The sequence below is a fragment of the Paroedura picta genome, chromosome 6 (assembly GCF_049243985.1).
Source record: "Paroedura picta isolate Pp20150507F chromosome 6, Ppicta_v3.0, whole genome shotgun sequence".
NCBI lineage: Eukaryota > Metazoa > Chordata > Lepidosauria > Squamata > Gekkonidae > Paroedura > Paroedura picta.
Genome location: NC_135374.1, coordinates 79436615 through 79455078, shown reverse-complemented (window position 1 = coordinate 79455078; position 18464 = coordinate 79436615). Strand labels below are relative to the sequence as shown.

The window sequence follows — 18464 nt, the reverse complement described above, 5'->3', positions numbered from 1 at the left end:
CATCTTGTCATTAGAGCAAATTCCATTTTTGAGCTTTTCCACGGTGTTCTTGCATTGCCACCAGTCCCATATAGAATGTTTTCCCCAAGGTAGCATGCTCTTGAGCGATGGCTTATTAGGATATACTTAGGGGTAGGGCACATAAAAAGAATAGTTTTTCATACCTTCTTGAGTTCATTCTCATCTAGATAACTAATATTGCATGACTGTTTACACACATAGTGTTACTGAAGCTTAAAAGCATTTAACCCCAACATTGGTATATGTATTGGTAAACACAGAAGGTGAAAGGCACCAATAAAACTGATAATTTAGAAAAGAAAAAAATGCTTATAATTTCTCTTCTTGAGTCTACATTGATAGCAATCTTTCTGAACCAGTTCTAGAACTGAAGTAACTTCCACAGTAGTTGGGCAATAAAATGCAATCTTGTCTTGTGCCCCTTGGAAGAATAGTGGAATAAAAATGTACAATTTTTGTACATGTACAATGACAAGAAGCATGTTAAGTTCTAAGAGCCTGTAGGAATTACTGTATGAGATTTTTTCCTCTTAACTATGCTCAGAATGTACACTGTAACAAAGTGGCACATAGGATGTGAAATCTTTTGACCTATTTTAATTGAACAAAAGGCTTGTAGCCAAAAATCTTCTTTTGTGCAGGAAGGAGGATTTCTTTCAGTTTACTTAGGGCTTCAGTAAAAATTGTTTGAAGTAAGCACAGATTGGTTGTATTTTTAAGGGGAAGATTAAATTAATGCTTCTGTTTCTTTCAACTCAGATTCTGAGTTATATGTTTGGCACTTAATCATATGGAGGGAGGAATCCTTGTAAGATCTAAAAAAAATTTAACCAAAACTTCTAAATATACCTTTTCTGTGTTTGACTATCCTGCCTTATCTCATTGAAGTCCACAATATTATAATTGGTAATAAGAGACTCTAAACATTTTAACTGTTTTAAATGCAGCAAAATGCTACAGAAAAATATCTATATATTAAGAGTTCATATTGTACACACACACACACCATATAAACTTTTAATATATACAGATAGTTTTCTGTAGCATTTTACTGAGCTCAACTTATCTTTCATTGGTTATTACCTGTAGATATTTGTGCTAGGGAACCTTCGGCTCTGAAAGCACAAGTTTCATATTCTCTGTAGCTTTAACCAAATTTATCTGAAGTTTGAAATAAGGTCTTACAACTCTGTTTTGGACAACCTGGGGTTCTGAGGGTAATGTTTCCTGCACAGTGTTCTTGCTCTAATCATGTTCAGTGATAATTTCCCCATTTTTTCCCATCACCACAGTTTGGATTTGATGATAAAACAAGGCTTGGTGATAGAGAACGATTGGCCCTACAGTATGAAGAGGCCCAAAAGAGGTTAGTAAATTTTAGATCCAAAGAAATAACATGATTGGCCATTACTTTAAATTGGTAAACAGGTCTTTGAAGATGTGGTTTATAGATATAAATAAATGAAACAAATACTGATTATTATTTAGTGGTTTGGCCAATTTTGCATATCATTATAGATACACAGATTATTTAAGAAATATTACTGATAAAATTTCCTGTCTAATAGCAAGCCTGGCTCAGTCCAGTCCTCTTCCCAATAACTTGAATTAGATGTCTGCTTGGGTTCTCTCTTGGGAGCCCCAGACGTCTTACAGCCACCATGGGAGGATCTGGCCCCTGTATGATGGAAGTCACATCACCCCAACTCACTAGGCACCAACAAAGACCCTGTTGGTGCCTCTCCTGTCCTGTCCTCCGAAACCATTGGGGAAGAGCCACCTTGCTATTCCACCCAAGTTGCAAGGGGCCGAGTCACTGTAAAGTCGACTTTTTCTGGAAAAGAGCCAGGACAGGTGCAGCAAGTCACAGCCCAATCACTGGACCCTCATGTTCCAGAAAAGTGTGAGAGACCTCTGAACATGGGGGGCTGCCCCAGGGTGGTTCAGGCTATGGAGGAGCCTGGCTATAACCAGCACACAAACCCTGGAACCCCAGGCTTGCCTCATGCCCCAGCAGGCAAATAAATGGGGCAGGCAAAGCTTTGGCTGCATGCCTGGCTAGCTGGAAACCTAGACCAACTAGGTATCTGGAAGAGTGGAAGGATGGAGTTGCTGCAGAAGATTCTTGAAATCTTGGGGTGGAGGCTTGGGGTAGGAGTAAGAATGGGGCAGAGAATAAAAGGAAGGCAGAGAGAAGCAATTGGGGTCTAATATAAGAGAGGAGAGCTGATGACTAAGGAGGTGAGAAGGAACAACTGACACAATAAATAGAGGAGAATCTGAGGAGGAGGCAAAGAGAGAAGATGGGAGAAAGGAGACAACTGGAGGCCAGAGGAGGACCCCGAGGAAGGAGCAGCCAGATGAGGGCGCAGGGACCCCCAAAGGACTCCCAAGAGTATTCTAGACCAGTGGTCCCCAACCTTCTTGTGGTCGAGGACTGCCTCTGGGGGTGGGGGAAAGCTGGCGGCCCAGGCGCCGCGCACACGTGGCAGCTGTGCGTAAACGTGCATGCGCAGAGTTGCTGCACATGTGCGTTTTTGCCAGCAGGAGGAGCAAATGCGCATGTGCGGCAGCTCCGCACATGCGTGTTTGCGTTGCTGGTGGGCGCGCCTGCTTCTTCCCCCTCCCGCTCAGCGAGCAGCTAGCCGGGCCGCGAGTGAAGCGGCCTGGCAAGCTTCTCGCTGCGGGGGGGGGGGAGACAGGCGCGGCCACCGGCAGCCCGGTACTGTGGCCTTTGCAGCCCGGTACCAGGCCGCAGACCGGGGGATGAGGACCCCCATTCTAGACCACTGGTCCCTAACCCTTTTCAGCCTTTGGGTGCCTTTTTAAGTTCTTATGTTGGGTGGTAGCCACAATCAGAAAGTGACTGCCACTGGAGAGCCACCCCAAAAATGGCTGCCACAGGAGTGTCAGGGAGTGAATTCCACTGACATTTAGCCATCATAGAGTCCTATTGAAAACACAGACCAAATCTCGTTATCTTGCTGGGATGTGTTCTTCATTACTCATGCATCATTTTAAAATGATTTAAGAATACTTCCTTGATTTAAGAATGCTTAAGAATACTTCCTTGCATACACACAAAGTAAGTATACATATTGAGCCAAATAAGAGGCTCTGATTGTGCTGTATCTGTCTTTATTTTACAAGCATTTAGTACACATGAGAAAGGAAAACCGAAGAATGCTTCTTTACCTGGCTGTCCCCTTTATCCAAGCCCTTCTGTCATGAGTGGAATGTAGAGGAATAAAAACAGAGAGAAGGGAAGCCCAGTGGAGGAACCTCCCTCCCTCCTCTCTCTCTCTCACACACGCACACACACACGAGAACAGGGGGAGTTAGACAGTAGAAACAATATAATATGGGAGGGATCACAAGCAAAAAGGAAATCCAAGCACAGGGGGGGAAAGGGGATTTTTTAAAAAATACAAAGAAAACAAAACCCAAACACAGTGAAAAACGGAGAATTAAAAAAAAATACAAGGAAAGGATGGTGAAATGCCCCAGGCAGCATAGCACACTGCCCTTTCTGCCAACTGCTGTCTTTACCCACTCTTACTACCCCATACTAATTCAAGCTGGCCAGCATGGTCCAAGGCTGTAGCAGTGGCACTGGGGTTGAGAGGAAGTCCTCAAACTTGAAAGGGAAAGGACAGAAAGAGCTTGCCTTTCCCCACACTTACCCTAGGAGGTAAGGAAATAGGCAAGCTTTTGTTTATGGTGTTTGTTAGCCAACTTGCACCATTCCTGGACTGCAGCAGTGGTGGCTGGGGTGAAAATAAGCCTGCAGATTTGTGTGGGAAAAGAAGAGCTTTTCTTTGCTTGTTCTGCATGTGCCAGCTGACTTGTTCTCCTCCTGTCCTGCAGTGGTGAATATCAGGAGGAAAGGAAGCTGACATGAAGGAAAGGGCTTTTCTGTCCTTTAATAGTGTCCTGGGCTGTACATACATTTATTTATTTCGGTCAGTGACCAGTACAAAATACAAAATAGTAAAACACTATATAAGATTGATTAAAAGTTCCCAAATATTTTATGTATTCAGTAAATCCGTCCTAACCCTTATACATATTTAACCAAGCACTTCTACATTTAATTGCTAGTCTTGCATGTTTGGCAATAATATGGGATAAATTCTTATTTTTATCCGAAAGGAGTTCCTTTAATTTGCCTTGTCTTGAAGGAGCCCTTAAGTCAGTAAAGATGGAAAACAGTAATTCCTGACACAATTGATTATAAATACAGCAATCAAAAACCACATGCTCGGTGTTCTCAGTGTTACTGTCCTGGCATAAGCAAGTTCGTTTCTAGGGTGGAAGCTTATTATATTTTCCCATGCTGAAGGGAGAGCATTATAGCACAATAATGTAAATGCCCTTCTCCCTGGGCTGTAGCGGTGCTCACCAGGACCAATTCCATGTGGGTGGAAAAGGTCAGGTGGGTGCTCAAATGGCTGAGGGGCTAATCCCCACTTCCATGATGACAGATTCAGCCTTTATATCACCCTTTGAAACAGGTGATCAAGATAGAATCCAGTGTGTGGCCTGACAGCACATGACATACAAAAGGACTTGATTAATAATCTAAATCAGGGGTAGTCAAACTACGGCCCTCCAGATGTCCATGGACTACAATTCCCAGGAGCCCCCTGCCAGCATTCGCTGGCAGGGGCTCCTGGGAATTGTAGTTCATGGACATCTGGAGGGCCGCAGTTTGACTACCCCTGATCTAAATAATACTAATAACAATCTAAATAATCTAGTGGTGGGGCAAACAAAGAGGGTATATACAACAAATAGGATATATACAACTTTTACAAAAAGGATATATACAAAGAGGATATATATCAGTTTTTAAAGTTTTTAAAGCAAGATGATTTCTCATGAGTATGCAGCCCCCCCCCCCACTCCAGGTATATTTAATCAGCTAAATCATCTTTTAATTTACTTTCCAGTCCATGAATATGTACAAATCTTCACTAAATCTCCATTAAATAAAAAGTTGCAATTACTATGATTTTATTTTCTCCCCAATCCCCAACATTGTTACTCTTATCATTAAATATAATAGTAGTACATTTTAAAACTTTGAGAATAGCTCAGAGCACATTTGCCTCTACCAGTTATCTCTGTGGTCACATTCTTCATTTATCATGCATTCCTTCCCCTCAGCCTGCTGGCATTTCTGTAGGGCTTTTGTCTCCACTAAATATTTCTATGTTCAGCTTGTGCTTTGCTCATGAAATATCTAGTGCAGTTGCACAGCGTGGGGGCAGGAATGTGCTGTATTAGGTTAAAATGAACAAAATGCTAAAAAATTGAAATGCTTCAATACATGAAACAATTCTTAATCAGCCTCTTTGTTTTAACCAGAGTGGTGTGAGGGAGAAATATAGGTGTCATGACTGGGTGATGAGCACATCACATAATAATTTTACACTGTTAAACTTGTATGTGGTGTGTGGTGTAGCATCTTTTTTCAATAGGAAAATTTTTTACTAAAAATTAATGCATTGTATGCAGTGTTTATTTGTTAAATGTAAATGACTGTAGAGAGAGTTAAGTAGTAGAAGACTCGCTGCACTTCTATGCAGTTCTCCAGTCTAACCTCTCAATGGGTTCAGAACTTAAGTAACCCTATTTGTGGAATTGCATGGGCATGATCACCTAATATAATAAAGGTGGTTGGATCAATTAGTTGACAGTCCTGATCCCACAGTATTGCAACAGCTGCAGTCTTACTTATGTTACATCTTTGATTTTTGCATAGCGTTGTTATCAGCAATTGTGTTCTGGTTCTGATTTGTTTATTAATCTTCATTCCACACCCTAATTATTTTTTTTCTCCTTATGGTTCCTTGTTTATGGGCTTCATTGAAGGTTGGTGTTTGACAAGTTAATTGTCTTCCTGTATCTAACAAACATCCCACAAGTCTCTGTTTAAGATACCGTATTTGCCGGCGTATAAGACGACTGGGCGTATAAGACCACCCCCCAACATTTCCACTCAAAATATAGAGTTTGTTGTATACTCAACGTATAAGACTACCCCCTCTTCCACACACCAAATAAAATGTAAAAGAGCATCAGAAGTGGGGAGGGAGAGGGAGAAAGAGAGAGAGCCATAAAAAAAGAAAAGAAAGCAAGAAACTATGTTCGGATTAGTGATTACCTCCCTTCCCCCAGAAAAGGCGAGAGGAGAGGGGTAACTCTCTCTCTCTCTCTCTCTCTCTCTCTCTCTCTCTCTTTCTCTCTCTCTCTCTCTCTCTCTCTCTCTCTCTCTTCCTGAATGGGGGCGGCTTCAAAACACCAGAAACTGCAAAAGGGGCCGAGGCTGGTACCTCCCCCCCAGCATCCTCCTCCTTTCCACTCCTTTGCCACTGGCTCACCCGGCCAGCCTTTCGGGAGTTCTCTCTCTCTCTCCCCCCTCCCGCTTCAGAGTATGTTGTGGGAGGGAGTGCCTATCGCTGCTATGGCGAGGTGGGGCATGCACAAGTTTGGCGGGCCCAACGAGTTCCAAGCCGGGAGGAGTTCACAAGACAGTAGCAGAGTTGGTGAGCCCAGTGGGGAGGGGAGCGCTGCCACCTCCACCTCTGCCTCAGCGTCCCTTAATTCTGGTCACCTCAAACTATGGGCACCGGGCGAGCATCGGGAGGCCACAATGGGCAGCTATGTCTATCCCAACTGAAGTGCACCCGGCGTATAAGACGACCCCCCCACTTGGAGGCATGTTTTTCAGGTGGGAAAATTCATCTTATACGCCAGCAAATACGGTAGTCTAAATTGCTGTGGTTTTAATTCAGCCATCTCCTTTTATTCCATCTAGTTTTTAATTATTTTGTGCATAATTTTGTCTATTGTAGATTGTTAACCTGTTTGGACAGCAGCTTTCTTATGTGTTCTCAGAGGTGCTTCCTTTTTGGCTGGACAGCAAATAAGAATATAATCAGCATTTATTACAATAAATTTAAATGATGTTGAAGTAAGGAGGTCATTTTGAGGCCAGATTTCACAGATTAGTGGTTCTGAGTTGGATCCTCCATATATGCTATAACTAGAGTTGGCCCTTATTAGTGTTTGGATTGGATGGGAGACCACCAAGGAAGCCCAGGATAAGGATACAGAGACAGGCAATGGCAAACCGCCTTGAATGCCTCTTGCCTTGAAATCCTATAGCAGTGGTTCTCAACCTTGGGGTTCTGAACACAATTGGGGTCACCTGGCCCCTTCTGCGAGGTCGCCAGGTTGGTGGCCACTGCAGTGGCGGCAGGCAGTGGCAGGCGGCGGCAGAGCCATGGCACTGGCTGCCTCCACGCACATCTCCTGATTGTTGTGTGACTGCATGCGCACCTGCGTCCACTGCCCCCACCGCCCCGCTGGCACATTTGAGGTCACAGCAATACGATGGTTGAGAACCGCTGCCCTATAGGGTCACCATAAGTCAGCAGTGACCTGATGGCAAAAAAATCTACGAAAATGCACCGCCTGGTGGAAATTTTAATTGAAAGGAAAATAATGGACTTTTTCTTGTTCATTTTTCTTCTGTTAACCTTTATTTCTTTGTCTTTAAAATAAAGGGTGTCCAATATCCAGCAGCAGCTGGCCCAGTTAGATAATGAATCATGGCCAGGGATGGCAGAAGCAGACAGGGATCGTCTTCAGCTCATCAAAGAAAAAGAGGCTCTCCTACAAGATTTGCAGCTCATCAGTCAACAGCGGCGATCCCCTGAAGACATTGAACGTCTGGAGGATGAAAAAAGGCGTTTGGAGGCTGAGATCCAGCAGGCTAGGGCCAGTTCTTCTCATGGTGCTGCTGAAAGGTCTGGCAATTTGATCCTTTTTATAGATGCAACAGGGTACAGATTAAAATGTATACACTATGCAAGTCTGTTTAAGAAACTGAGCTGCTTGTATCCCAATCCACCGTCAAATATATAGGTACTAGTTGCAATCATAGGTCGCTTGGTAAGGCTATTACAGATCTTTTTGAAAATAATTGAAAGTATTGGGGCTCCTTACAAACTATATCAGGAACGTTGTAAGGATTGTTTATCTTAATCAGACTATTGATCCCTCTAGTCTGACTCAACAGTTTTGTCATCTTTCATATTATCCTTGAAAGTCAAGAAGTCACGTACTCATGAAAAGCATCCCAGGAACCCCCAACAGCAGTGTCTGACTCTGAAACATTTCTTAAATAAAAGCAAAACACTAAAGGTTGTTTGCTTCTGAAAATTAGGATATTGTGATAGAGGCTGTAGTAAGAGAAATATCAAGACTGAACACTATTGCCTGTCAGGTTTACTCTTTCCCCACATATACTTTCTGGCCACTTCACTCAAAATGATTTTATTAATCAACACTTTCAGACTCCTATTCAGAGCCCATTCTGGCTTCTACCACTGTTCTGGGATAGGAATAATATGGTAGGGATGAGCTGATATATTGAAATGCGACATCATCTATCAAGGGGTAGGCAGTGTAAAATTGGGTGTGGAAAACTTAGCAATTACAGAAAAAAATGCAAAAATAGGTTACCGCCTCAGTAGAACTTCTTGACAGAATCCCAATGATACAGTGACAAATTCCAAACATCCCCCAATCCCCCAGTAAACCTTTAACATAACACCCTTTCCTTTTTGACAGTTAACCCGATAGTGACACAACAGCATTAACAAATTCCCTACTGTGGTTTCTTTGCAGGCCCTTCCTTCCTTCCCTCAGCAGCCTAGATACAAGGAGTTTTGATAGTTTTGTGCCAGATAAGCTGCTTTGGTGACACTGTAGGGACCTTGAGCAGAGAAAGGAAGGCTTCAGGCAGTGGCCTCCAAAGAGTCTCTGCTACCCTTTTCTTGCTGCTGCTTTATAAGTTTGGGGCAAGGGAAGTGGGGCATGGAGGTAGGCAGGAGAGTGTTCAGGTAACAGATTTTCTTTCCTGAAACAACACTCTCAAGGTTATGTGATGCTTGAGTGAGTTGCAGGTGAACCACTGAGGAAACTACACCCGACACTGACATCACCCATTGTCTTAGCATTGAAGCCCATGTGAGTGTCACCGTTAGACCCTAAGAAAATTATAGTGGAATTATACTGTCAGGGATATCAAGGAAAAATAACTTTTTTGATATTGCTTTTCTAATGCATGAAGATGATTTTCCTCTTTTATAGGATACTATTACAGGAGAAGACTAATTGTCTGCTCATGCAGCTGGAAGAAGCAACTCGTTTAAGTTCCTATTTACAGTCCCAGTTGAAAAGGTTAGTTCCGTAGAAAGAACTATCACTCTAGAGGTGTAAGTGAAATTTAATTCTTTATATTTTTGCATTTTGTAACCTAAATAAGACAGAAGAGATTCCTATTTTTTCCTGACTTCTACTATGGTTAGTTCAGAATCTGAAGACCTTTATTGGCATGCAACTATGGTTAATTATGGTAATAAATTTTGTTGAAGCTATGTTGAAGTAATTTCAGTGAGCTAGAAATAATATTCATTTTTCCCTTGTGTGTATAAATCCTGAAAAAAGTTTTAATATACAATACAAAGTAAAGGTGTAAAATGTATGACCTCCATATGCTGAAGAGTAGTTTTCTGACAAATCTCAGCAACTTTTGAAAATACTTCCAATATGTCAATTGAATAGCTAGAGTAATGATTGCTACTATAAACATTTATTGAGACATTGAGACTGTAGACATTTACTGTTTGTTCAGTTTTTTATTAGCCCATCTTTGAAATTTAAGATACACTGAATTTATCTTGGGAAAATGAATTGTTAGTAGGTTCCTGATTGGCTTTTCAAGACATAGAAAGACAAATCTTCTGATCATGCCCATGCGCAGAATTGTTAAAGGGTGTGTGTGTGTGTAACAATTCATTCCAGAACACCTGTGAAACTTCTAAATTAGTTCCTTCACACCTTTTCTTGATTTTTTAAACTCTTTTTTCTATTGTTTGTCTATCGTGTGCCATTGTTAATAGATTTCATTGATTTAATGAGTAGCTTTTTTGTATTTTTTTAAATCTTTTTTTTTTGGGGGGGTTAAATCACCCAGTACCCCCCTTGTGCATGGCCTTACTTCTAATAAATATATAACATGGTATTGCAGAAGGAGGCTAATAGTGAACAAGGGCAAATAGAGGATTGTTTATCAATTAAACTGACAATAAAGCTGTAAAAACTGAAAATATTTTAATATGCTTTAAGTCTCTCATCCCCAGGCATTTAAAAGTGGGAACACAAACTAAGAACAATTAACCGCAAAGTGCCTCCCCCCCCCCTCCAATCTTACCTGGTGTTTTTGCCACTTTTGTCAGTTATTATAGCCTTAAAGATAAAGACAAATGAATTAATCTTAGAACAAAATTTGAGTCCAATGGCACCCTTAAGACCAACAAAGTTTTATTCAAGGCATGAGCTTTTGCGTGCAGGCACACTTCCTCAGACAAGTGTGCATGCACACAAAAGCTCAGACCTTGATAAAACTTTGTTCGTCCTAAAAATGCCACTGGACTCAAATTTTGTTCTGCTACTTCAGACAAACATGGCTAGTATTTGAAAGGTTGTCACTTGGAGGAAGGCAGGATGCTGTTTCCATTGGCTGCAGAGGAAAGGACGCGCAGTAATGGGTTTAAACTACAAGTACAACGATATAGGCTAGATAGCAGGAAAAACATTTCATAGTCAGAGTAGTTCAGCAGTGGAATAGGCTGCCTAAGGAGGTGGTGAACTCCCCCTCACTGGCAGTCTTCAAGCAAAGGTTGGATACACACTTTTCTTGGATGCTTTAGGATGCTCTGGGCTGATCCTACATTGAGCAGGGGGTTGGACTAGATGGCCTGTGTGACCCCTTCCAAGTCTATGATTCTATGATTCTACCTTCCTGAATTAATCTTGGCTAACTCTTTTTGCTGAAATGATTGATTAAGTGATTTTTGTTATTTGAACTGGTTCCATAAATAATAGGTGTATGTGTGTTTCTGTCTTCTAGCTTGTCTGCCAGCACTCTGACAATATCTTCTAGCAGCAGCAGGGGGTCATTAGCATCCAGCCGTGGATCACTGGCCTCCAGCAGGGGCTCTCTTAGCTCTGTCAGCTTCACAGACATCTATGGTCTTCCTCAGTATGAGAAATCAGATAGTATCGTGGACTACGGGCAACACATGCGATTTGATGCACTTCCATTTGATTGTCCCAGTAAAGACATACAGTATGTTGACTCCATTGGACCTTCTAGTTTCAATAAACAAAGAAGATCTTTGGATACACCTCTGTCACTGGCATCCCTCTCATCACGGTCCTCTCTGTCCTCATTGTCTCCTCCAAGCTCCCCCCTGGACACTCCCTTCCTCTCTGCTTCTCGGGATTCCCCATTGGCCCAAAAATCAGAAGGATATGAGGAAATGATGGGCACAGGGGCCTTAGAAGTGCTTCGAGCTCATGCTTCTGTTTTGGGTGAAGACAAATCTCAAGAAACAGTGTCATCTAAGGCTCATGACTATTTTCCAGACAATGAAGGACTGCAGCTGGCAAACATTCCAACCTCAGGAGGTAAGTAATCTATCAGCCTTAAACACGTTGTTTCTTAAAATAAAGCACAATTGCTGGAGTTGCATAAAATTGTAGTACATCAACAAATTTGGTTTTGTTTCTTACCACACATCTATATCAGGATTAATCTGCAGTTTAGAATTTCAGATTGTGGGTGCAAAATGAATTCCAGTTAGTAGAAAAATTCTGATATCACAAAAATTTGTGATTCAATTGAACGGTTATTGCTTTAGGAAGTGTTCAGACTTGGTGGGAGAGTGGAAAGGGTGCATTACCTTTGTTCATCCATGGAGTGTATTTTTTGTGTGTGCGTCTGAGAACAGCCTCAGTTGTCCATCCTTTTAATAGAATGAAATATCTTGTCTCAAAAAAGCCCCTTAGGTCATTTTAATGACACAAGGCCCCTTTTTGAGGGTGGGAGGAATAAAATTTAATCAGCTTGTGCACCTATAATAAATCATGTTTATTAGCATGAAGCTAGGTAGGTTTGGAGAAATTCAAATTGTTAGCAGGCAGATCCCGCTTCTCTCTCAGAGGTAGTTTATAGTTAGACAATCATAGATGTCCCTCAGAAAATGCCAGCACAAATATTAAATACAATACACTGGCTGGCCAAAAATGACACAAATAGATTTCAGCCAGCTCATAAGTGCAAATACACCATCTGGCACAGTGGGACACAGAAATGGATGTCAGACATGTAGTTTAGAATGTGTGAGAAAGAGCAGGTGACCCGCTAATTACCTCCTCTCCACCTGAGAGAGACACATAATTTAGAACAAAAGGTCTCCCAAGAACTTGTGACTAATTACATCAGTTTCCAGTCTCACTTCCCCTTTTCTCAAACTAGATGGCTTTCCCATCAGTACCCAGAGGGTAACACCTATAGTTTAACTCAGGTAAAGCAATCACAGTCAGTCAGTAACCTTTTATTGGCATAAAATATGTATAAGACATAAAAATAGGGTTTAAAATTTCAACAAACTAATAAAATAGGCCATGGGTTACATAACCAAACAGATCTTAAAATCACAGTCATTGTCCTTCTCCAGAATACTCATCAAAATTCTTCCTGAGTCATTGTACACTCCCAGAAGATCCATCAATTCATTGTTTTGGAGGCTAATATGTCAGACAGCCTCAGGGAATATCTTGCCCTATAAAATATGGCATTTTGCTCCAGTGTGTTCTTCTTTGTGGGCCTATCTTCTCCCTGTGAAACGCTGGTTGTTTTGCTGCTGCTTCTGTGGACCTCTTATCTTTGAGACTGGTAAATATTGCCTCCCTGAAATTGCTATCTCTCCTCTGCTCCCTGATTTACTCTTCACCAGCCTTCTGTATGCTTTGTGTTTGTGTGTTTGCCCTTTTATTATTATTATTATTTTTTAAATAAAACCCTTTCTGATGAACATAGCCTGGTTTATTTGAAGAGTTATCTTGAGGAAACAATCCCTTTATACATAGGTGTAGAAACCCAGTTACCTGACTCTTGCTATATCTCTTTAAGCTAATTTCCCCAACTAATTAGGAGATCACCTCTTTGGTGGTTTGTGAGATACCATTATTATGCTTTCTTGCAACAAAGCCAAAAAATAACATTTCTACTTTTCATGTGCTGGAAAGGACAGGAGTGCAATCCTCATAATGCCTGGTATATCATACTAAAAACCTTGATAGACTACTGGACTGATTCTTCTTGAAAACCTCTAGTGAAAAACCCTTTTCGTCTTTCTAGTTTCTTTATATTGATTAAATTGCTTGCCATAAAGGAAGCACTTAGTGTCTAAGTTCTTAGTGTGTTTTGAAATAAGTTAAGGCTTGTTTTCCGTCTATAAAATGAACAATGGTTTCTTGTCTTCCTTTTGACTTTCTCTTAAACGTTTAAAAATCCAACTTACATCTCTTCTTTGTCTTGCTGTAGTCTTACTGTTTTCCTTCAGTTGTTCCTCCTGTGGCTTGACCTCTGAATGGTTTTATTATCCCTTGGAGTTCTTCTCTAAATTCTTTTCAGTGTTTGAATACTTCTTAGAACTGAACAGACAGATGAGTGATAATCGTTCTTCACATACATCCTTAATTTTTTATTGCTGTAAAACATAACTGACACTTCTCAATTCCACATAAACAGCCTTGTGTGGCCACATTAGTAACACTGAATAGCATTATGGTCACCCCATTTCAAAAAGAGTATTGCAGCACTAGAAATGTAGTGGGGAAAAGGCAACTAAAATGATTGGGAGAGTGGAGTACATCCCTATGAGGAAGGGTAAAAGCTGGGAGATTTTACAAAAGACTGATGGAGTGTTAAATATACAGGCTTAAAACAGTATGCCCGGTGGGAAGAAAATGGATAGGGAACTTTTCTCCCACTTGGAATCCCCCCGTAAAACTAACTTGAAGTAAATTTAAAGCAGACAAAATAAATTTCAGTATCACAAGATGTATAGATGGGCACTAACTTTGATAGCATGGTAAGCTCTATTGATTTCATGTACCACTTACAGGTGTTTAAGAGGCATCTGGTTGGCCAGTGTGAATTATGCTTATGTGCTTCTGCGTGCTTCGGCCACTTTGGCCTCAAGCCTGAGGCGGCCAGCGCAGCAACATAGGGGGGAGGGGCAGTGGCAGCATGCCAGTTGGTGCACAAATGCAAGCGCAGAGCTCTGCACCTGTGTGCAGGCGCTGACTGGCGATCCGCTACATCACCGCCCATCCCCAAGCACTGCAGCGCTGGCCACCTCGGGCTTGAGGAAAAAGTAGCCAAAGTGCACAAGCCTAGTGTGAATGTCTCCATTTTCTATGGAAGCTCCAGAGACTTACAAGCAGGGTATTTTGCCGCCGAGGGGGAGCCAGCGGCCGGGAAGGCAGGAGCACAGACTGCTGCTCCCAGCAGCCTCCAGGCAGTGTGTGTTGGCATGGGAGTTACTGAGCCTCACATCCTATTAAAAGGATGGACTGTTAGGGCTTGGCTTTGTCTCCCCTGCCCAGCGACATGAGGTGTATCCCACCCCCTCCCTCGTTATACTGTTCTTAATGGATTTTTGTTACGGGTTAATAAGTGCAGTTGCTTGTTAATTGTCACAGCCTCCGGGTATAGGCATGGAGTGGATCTTTTGGAGGAGGCTTAGCTTGTGCACTGGCTGCCATAGGTTCAGAGCCTCCCATAAGGGGATGTGGGCCCTGGAGTAGGCTCACATTTCCGAGTGGTAGGGGAAGCCACCAGAGGCGTATGCCCAGCAGGTTTACCTAGTTGCCATTTCCCATGAGGCAGCAGGCTTTTGGTCTGGGGTTCAAGGCTGAGAGAGCCAATGGAACCTGCTGAATTGAGTTGGAGCCTGCTGACTGGCATGCCTTGTGGTCAGATGACCACAAGAGGGCGGGATCCTTTCCCTTCCATGCTAAGCCACGCTCAGTTGGATAAAAGGCTGTAGCCAGTTCATGCCAAAATGTTATGAGTCCACAGTCCTTATTGAGGGGACCGGTATCTCACTTGCAAAGCAAGAGAAATTGCTAGTATACCCAGTATTTGAGAAGGAGTTCCAAACTGCTGCACCCTAGCACAAGGATATTATTTTTCTCTCTCTGAGAGTTAGGAAAAAGTAAAAGTTGAAGACATAAAATAGTTCTGTAGTCAACAAAAGGAAGTATATTTTGACAGAACCATTATATTTACAACAAATAGGAGTCGTGGACAGAGAGTAGCTATTGGGGAGATCCAGCTCCTGAATCCTATTCTGTATCTTCAGGCACCTTCTTGCTTAGCTGTTACAGAGGTTTGGATTGTGAAGTCTTCAGTACACCAATGACATGCAGCTCTTCCTTCTGATGGATGGCCACCTCTTTCACTCCCAGACTCAGTAGCCGGATGTCTGGAAGCAGTAATAGGTTGGTTGAAGCAGAGCCATCTGAAATTCAGTCTTTTAAAGAAGGAGGTCCTGTGGTTTGGCAGGAATGGACCTGGCAAGGAAAAGTGACTGCCCTACCTGGATGGCGTGCAGCTACAAGTAGCATAGTCAGCCACTAACTTGGGCATGATCTTCAACACCTCCCTCTCTATGGTGGAACAGATCACAAGTGTAGCACAACTAGCATTCTTACACCTGCATCAAGCTAAGCTTCTAGTGCCCCACCCAAACCCAGGATATCTCACCACAGTGATCCAGGTGATGTTCACCTCTAGGCTGGATTTCTGTAACCCACTCTACACCAGTCTACCCTTATCCCTGACCCAGAAGCTACAACTGGTACAGAATGCATCAGCCAGAGTTCTCACAGGAATACCTTGGAAGGCTCACATCCAGCCCATGCTTAGACTGGTTACCAGCTGAATACCAGATCAGGTTTAAGGTTCTTGTCATCACATTCAAGGCCATATACAGTCTTGGCCCTGAGTACTTGAAAGGCTGCCTTTCTGCCTATGCCTTGCGGAGAGCATTACACCCCACAAACATCAACAAACTGGTGACCCCTGGCTCCAGGGAGGCTAGCCTGGCCTTGACCAAGGCCAGGGCTTTTTCTGTCCTGGCCCTCACCTGGTGGAATGAGCTCCCAGAAGGGATCAGGGCCCTGCCAGAGTTAAAACAATTCTACAGGGCCTGCAAAATGGAGCTCTTCTACCAAACTTTTGGTTCAAGCCAGTGAAGCAACTCCATCAATCCAGAGGCACCCCACACCACCAGCTATGTCTTGCAGATGGAAGGATTGAAATTGCTGAGCAGTAAACCATGTACAACCGCTGAGTTGCAGAATTGAAATGTTCTAATTCCATTTGTTTTAAAATTGGTGTAGACAATGAAGAATAGCTGCCTCCTAATAGACAAGTATAATATAGACTTATTGTCTGTATTAGTTATATAATAGGGATAACTGCTCCACAGTTCCATTTCTTCAGCTGTTATCAGCACTAAGTTATTTTAAAGGTATCCCCTGTGCAAGCACCGAGTCATATCTGACCCTTGAGGTAACGCCCTCTAGCGTTTTCATGGCAGACTCAATACGGGGTGGTTTGCCAGTGCCTTCCCCAGTCATGACCGTTTACCCCCCAGCAGCAAGCTGGGTACTCATTTTACCGACCTCGGAAGGATGGAAGGCTGAGTCAACCTTGAGCCGGCTGCTGGGATCGAACTCCCAACCTCATGGGCAAAGCTTTCAGGCAGCTGCCTTACCACTCTGCGCCACAAGAGGCTCTTTTAGATGTATTTTAGATGTATTATAAGTTATTTTAGATGTATGCTAGTAATACACAGATTTGGATCCTTTTCATATATTAACATACCAGTAATTCTTTTCCCAAAAGAGGGGCTTTGCTAGATTCAAACTTTATTACAGTCGTTCAGACCAAGTTATATGAGGGGGGGGGGGGCTTTGCTGGTTGGTCTGAACTATTTAGGAACCACTTCATATAAACATGAAGCCTTTACATACTTTCATCATAACCTACCTATTCTGTGCAGATTAAATGGAGGATAAATATGTAAGGCACTTTGAGCCCTCTTTACACAGAAAGGCAGGATATGTGAAGCAAAGTAAATAAATAAACATGCCTTGCTTACAAACATGATGTGAATGCAGCTGGTCTTCTAGAAGCCAAAGATTGGGTTATGTGAAATAGCAGCACAGTCTAGAGGTTTTTAAATTAAAATTTCCATAAATTATGTTTTTAAAATAAAGAACTGCTTACAGAAACTAAGTCCCCCCCCAACTGACTGTGTTTGTAGAAATACCTTTGTTATTAAGAGTCCATGTATTGTACAAAATCCAAAGAAAGAAAAGTGCCACATTTTAATGTGAACTGTTATTAATAATATCCATATTTTCTGAACTTTCTCTTTTAATATTTTTTTCCTGAGTTAGGAAGTTTCAGAGACTTCTTAAATAATCTTGCGTGTATAACTAAAATAGATTTCATAGTTTGTACTTTGTACTTAAATTATTATTTTTTACTTTGTTTCTCATTGTGGCACCACAGAAAAATATGCTGTAAGTGAACCTAGACTTCATTATTGTGTGTGTCCCCTCCCCGCTTCTGCTTGTAAAATCCTGTGTGTTGTATGCTTTTTTGTTCTACATTGGCTGCATGTGTAGGAAGGAAGGAATGTTGCTCCATTGCTTTTGTTCAGTATCTTTATTTATACAGTCTTGTAGCCCTTTCAAGTGTTTTCATATGTAAATACTCTGCACTCAGTGGCTTGGATCAAGCAATGCACAAGTGCCAACAGTGCAGTTCAGTTCTCACAGGATCTTGTACAACACCTAGCGCTTTACTCCATGTAGTACCCAGAAATTGGCTTGCACAAGATTTTGTGCATCTGGAAATGCATGCTTGATTTTGTGCAAGAGGCTACTCTGGTCTAGCACAAGTGGAAATTCTGTGCTAGATCCAAGCCATTATTCATTGGTATTCACTAATGAAGGTTTTGTGTTTTGAAGTGTCAGTTGCTATCCTAAATGTGCTTGATAAGCTATGGGTGAGGATACAAATGTATACGTTTGTGTGTATATAGGTAGTTATTATTTTGATGAGAACATGATTCAAAACATTTAAAACAGATAACAGCAATGTTGTCAGGATCATTATATTTTCCTATTTACTGATAAATCTGTTGGTGTAGTTTGAGTATCTAGTTTGAGTATCTTTTTTTATTATAACGTTTTATGTCCAGTAAGTGATGTCAAAAGTGGATGTTGTACATTTATTTAAATTCTGAAAACTTCTAGTCTCTCAGATATTTCAGCTCCTTTCTCCCCCCCCCCTTTTTTTATGGGTTCTGCATATTCTACCTTAAGGGGGGGGGGAACCTGTGGACAATTTTTTGTGCATCATTTTTGTGTTTTAGTTTAAATGCTTTTGGGGAGGGGGGTTCTGTTTGCTTGAAATTTCAAGTAGTATCTGTTCT

General features: G+C 41.9%; 1 protein-coding gene across 4 annotated transcripts in view; it reads left to right on the top strand.

Moving 5' to 3' along the window:
* The window catches only part of WWC3 (WWC family member 3), an 81233-nt gene that overhangs the window by 36484 nt on the left and 26285 nt on the right, over positions 1–18464 (top strand). For 3 of the 4 annotated variants that reach the window (XM_077343260.1, XM_077343262.1, XM_077343259.1), the window contains exons 8-11: positions 1314–1387; positions 7596–7838; positions 9187–9276; positions 11009–11568. In XM_077343260.1, the coding sequence (XP_077199375.1) occupies positions 1314–1387; positions 7596–7838; positions 9187–9276; positions 11009–11568 (967 nt within the window). The remainder of the gene's footprint in view (positions 1–1313; positions 1388–7595; positions 7839–9186; positions 9277–11008; positions 11569–18464) is intronic. The other variant, XM_077343263.1, reaches the window with a different exon arrangement.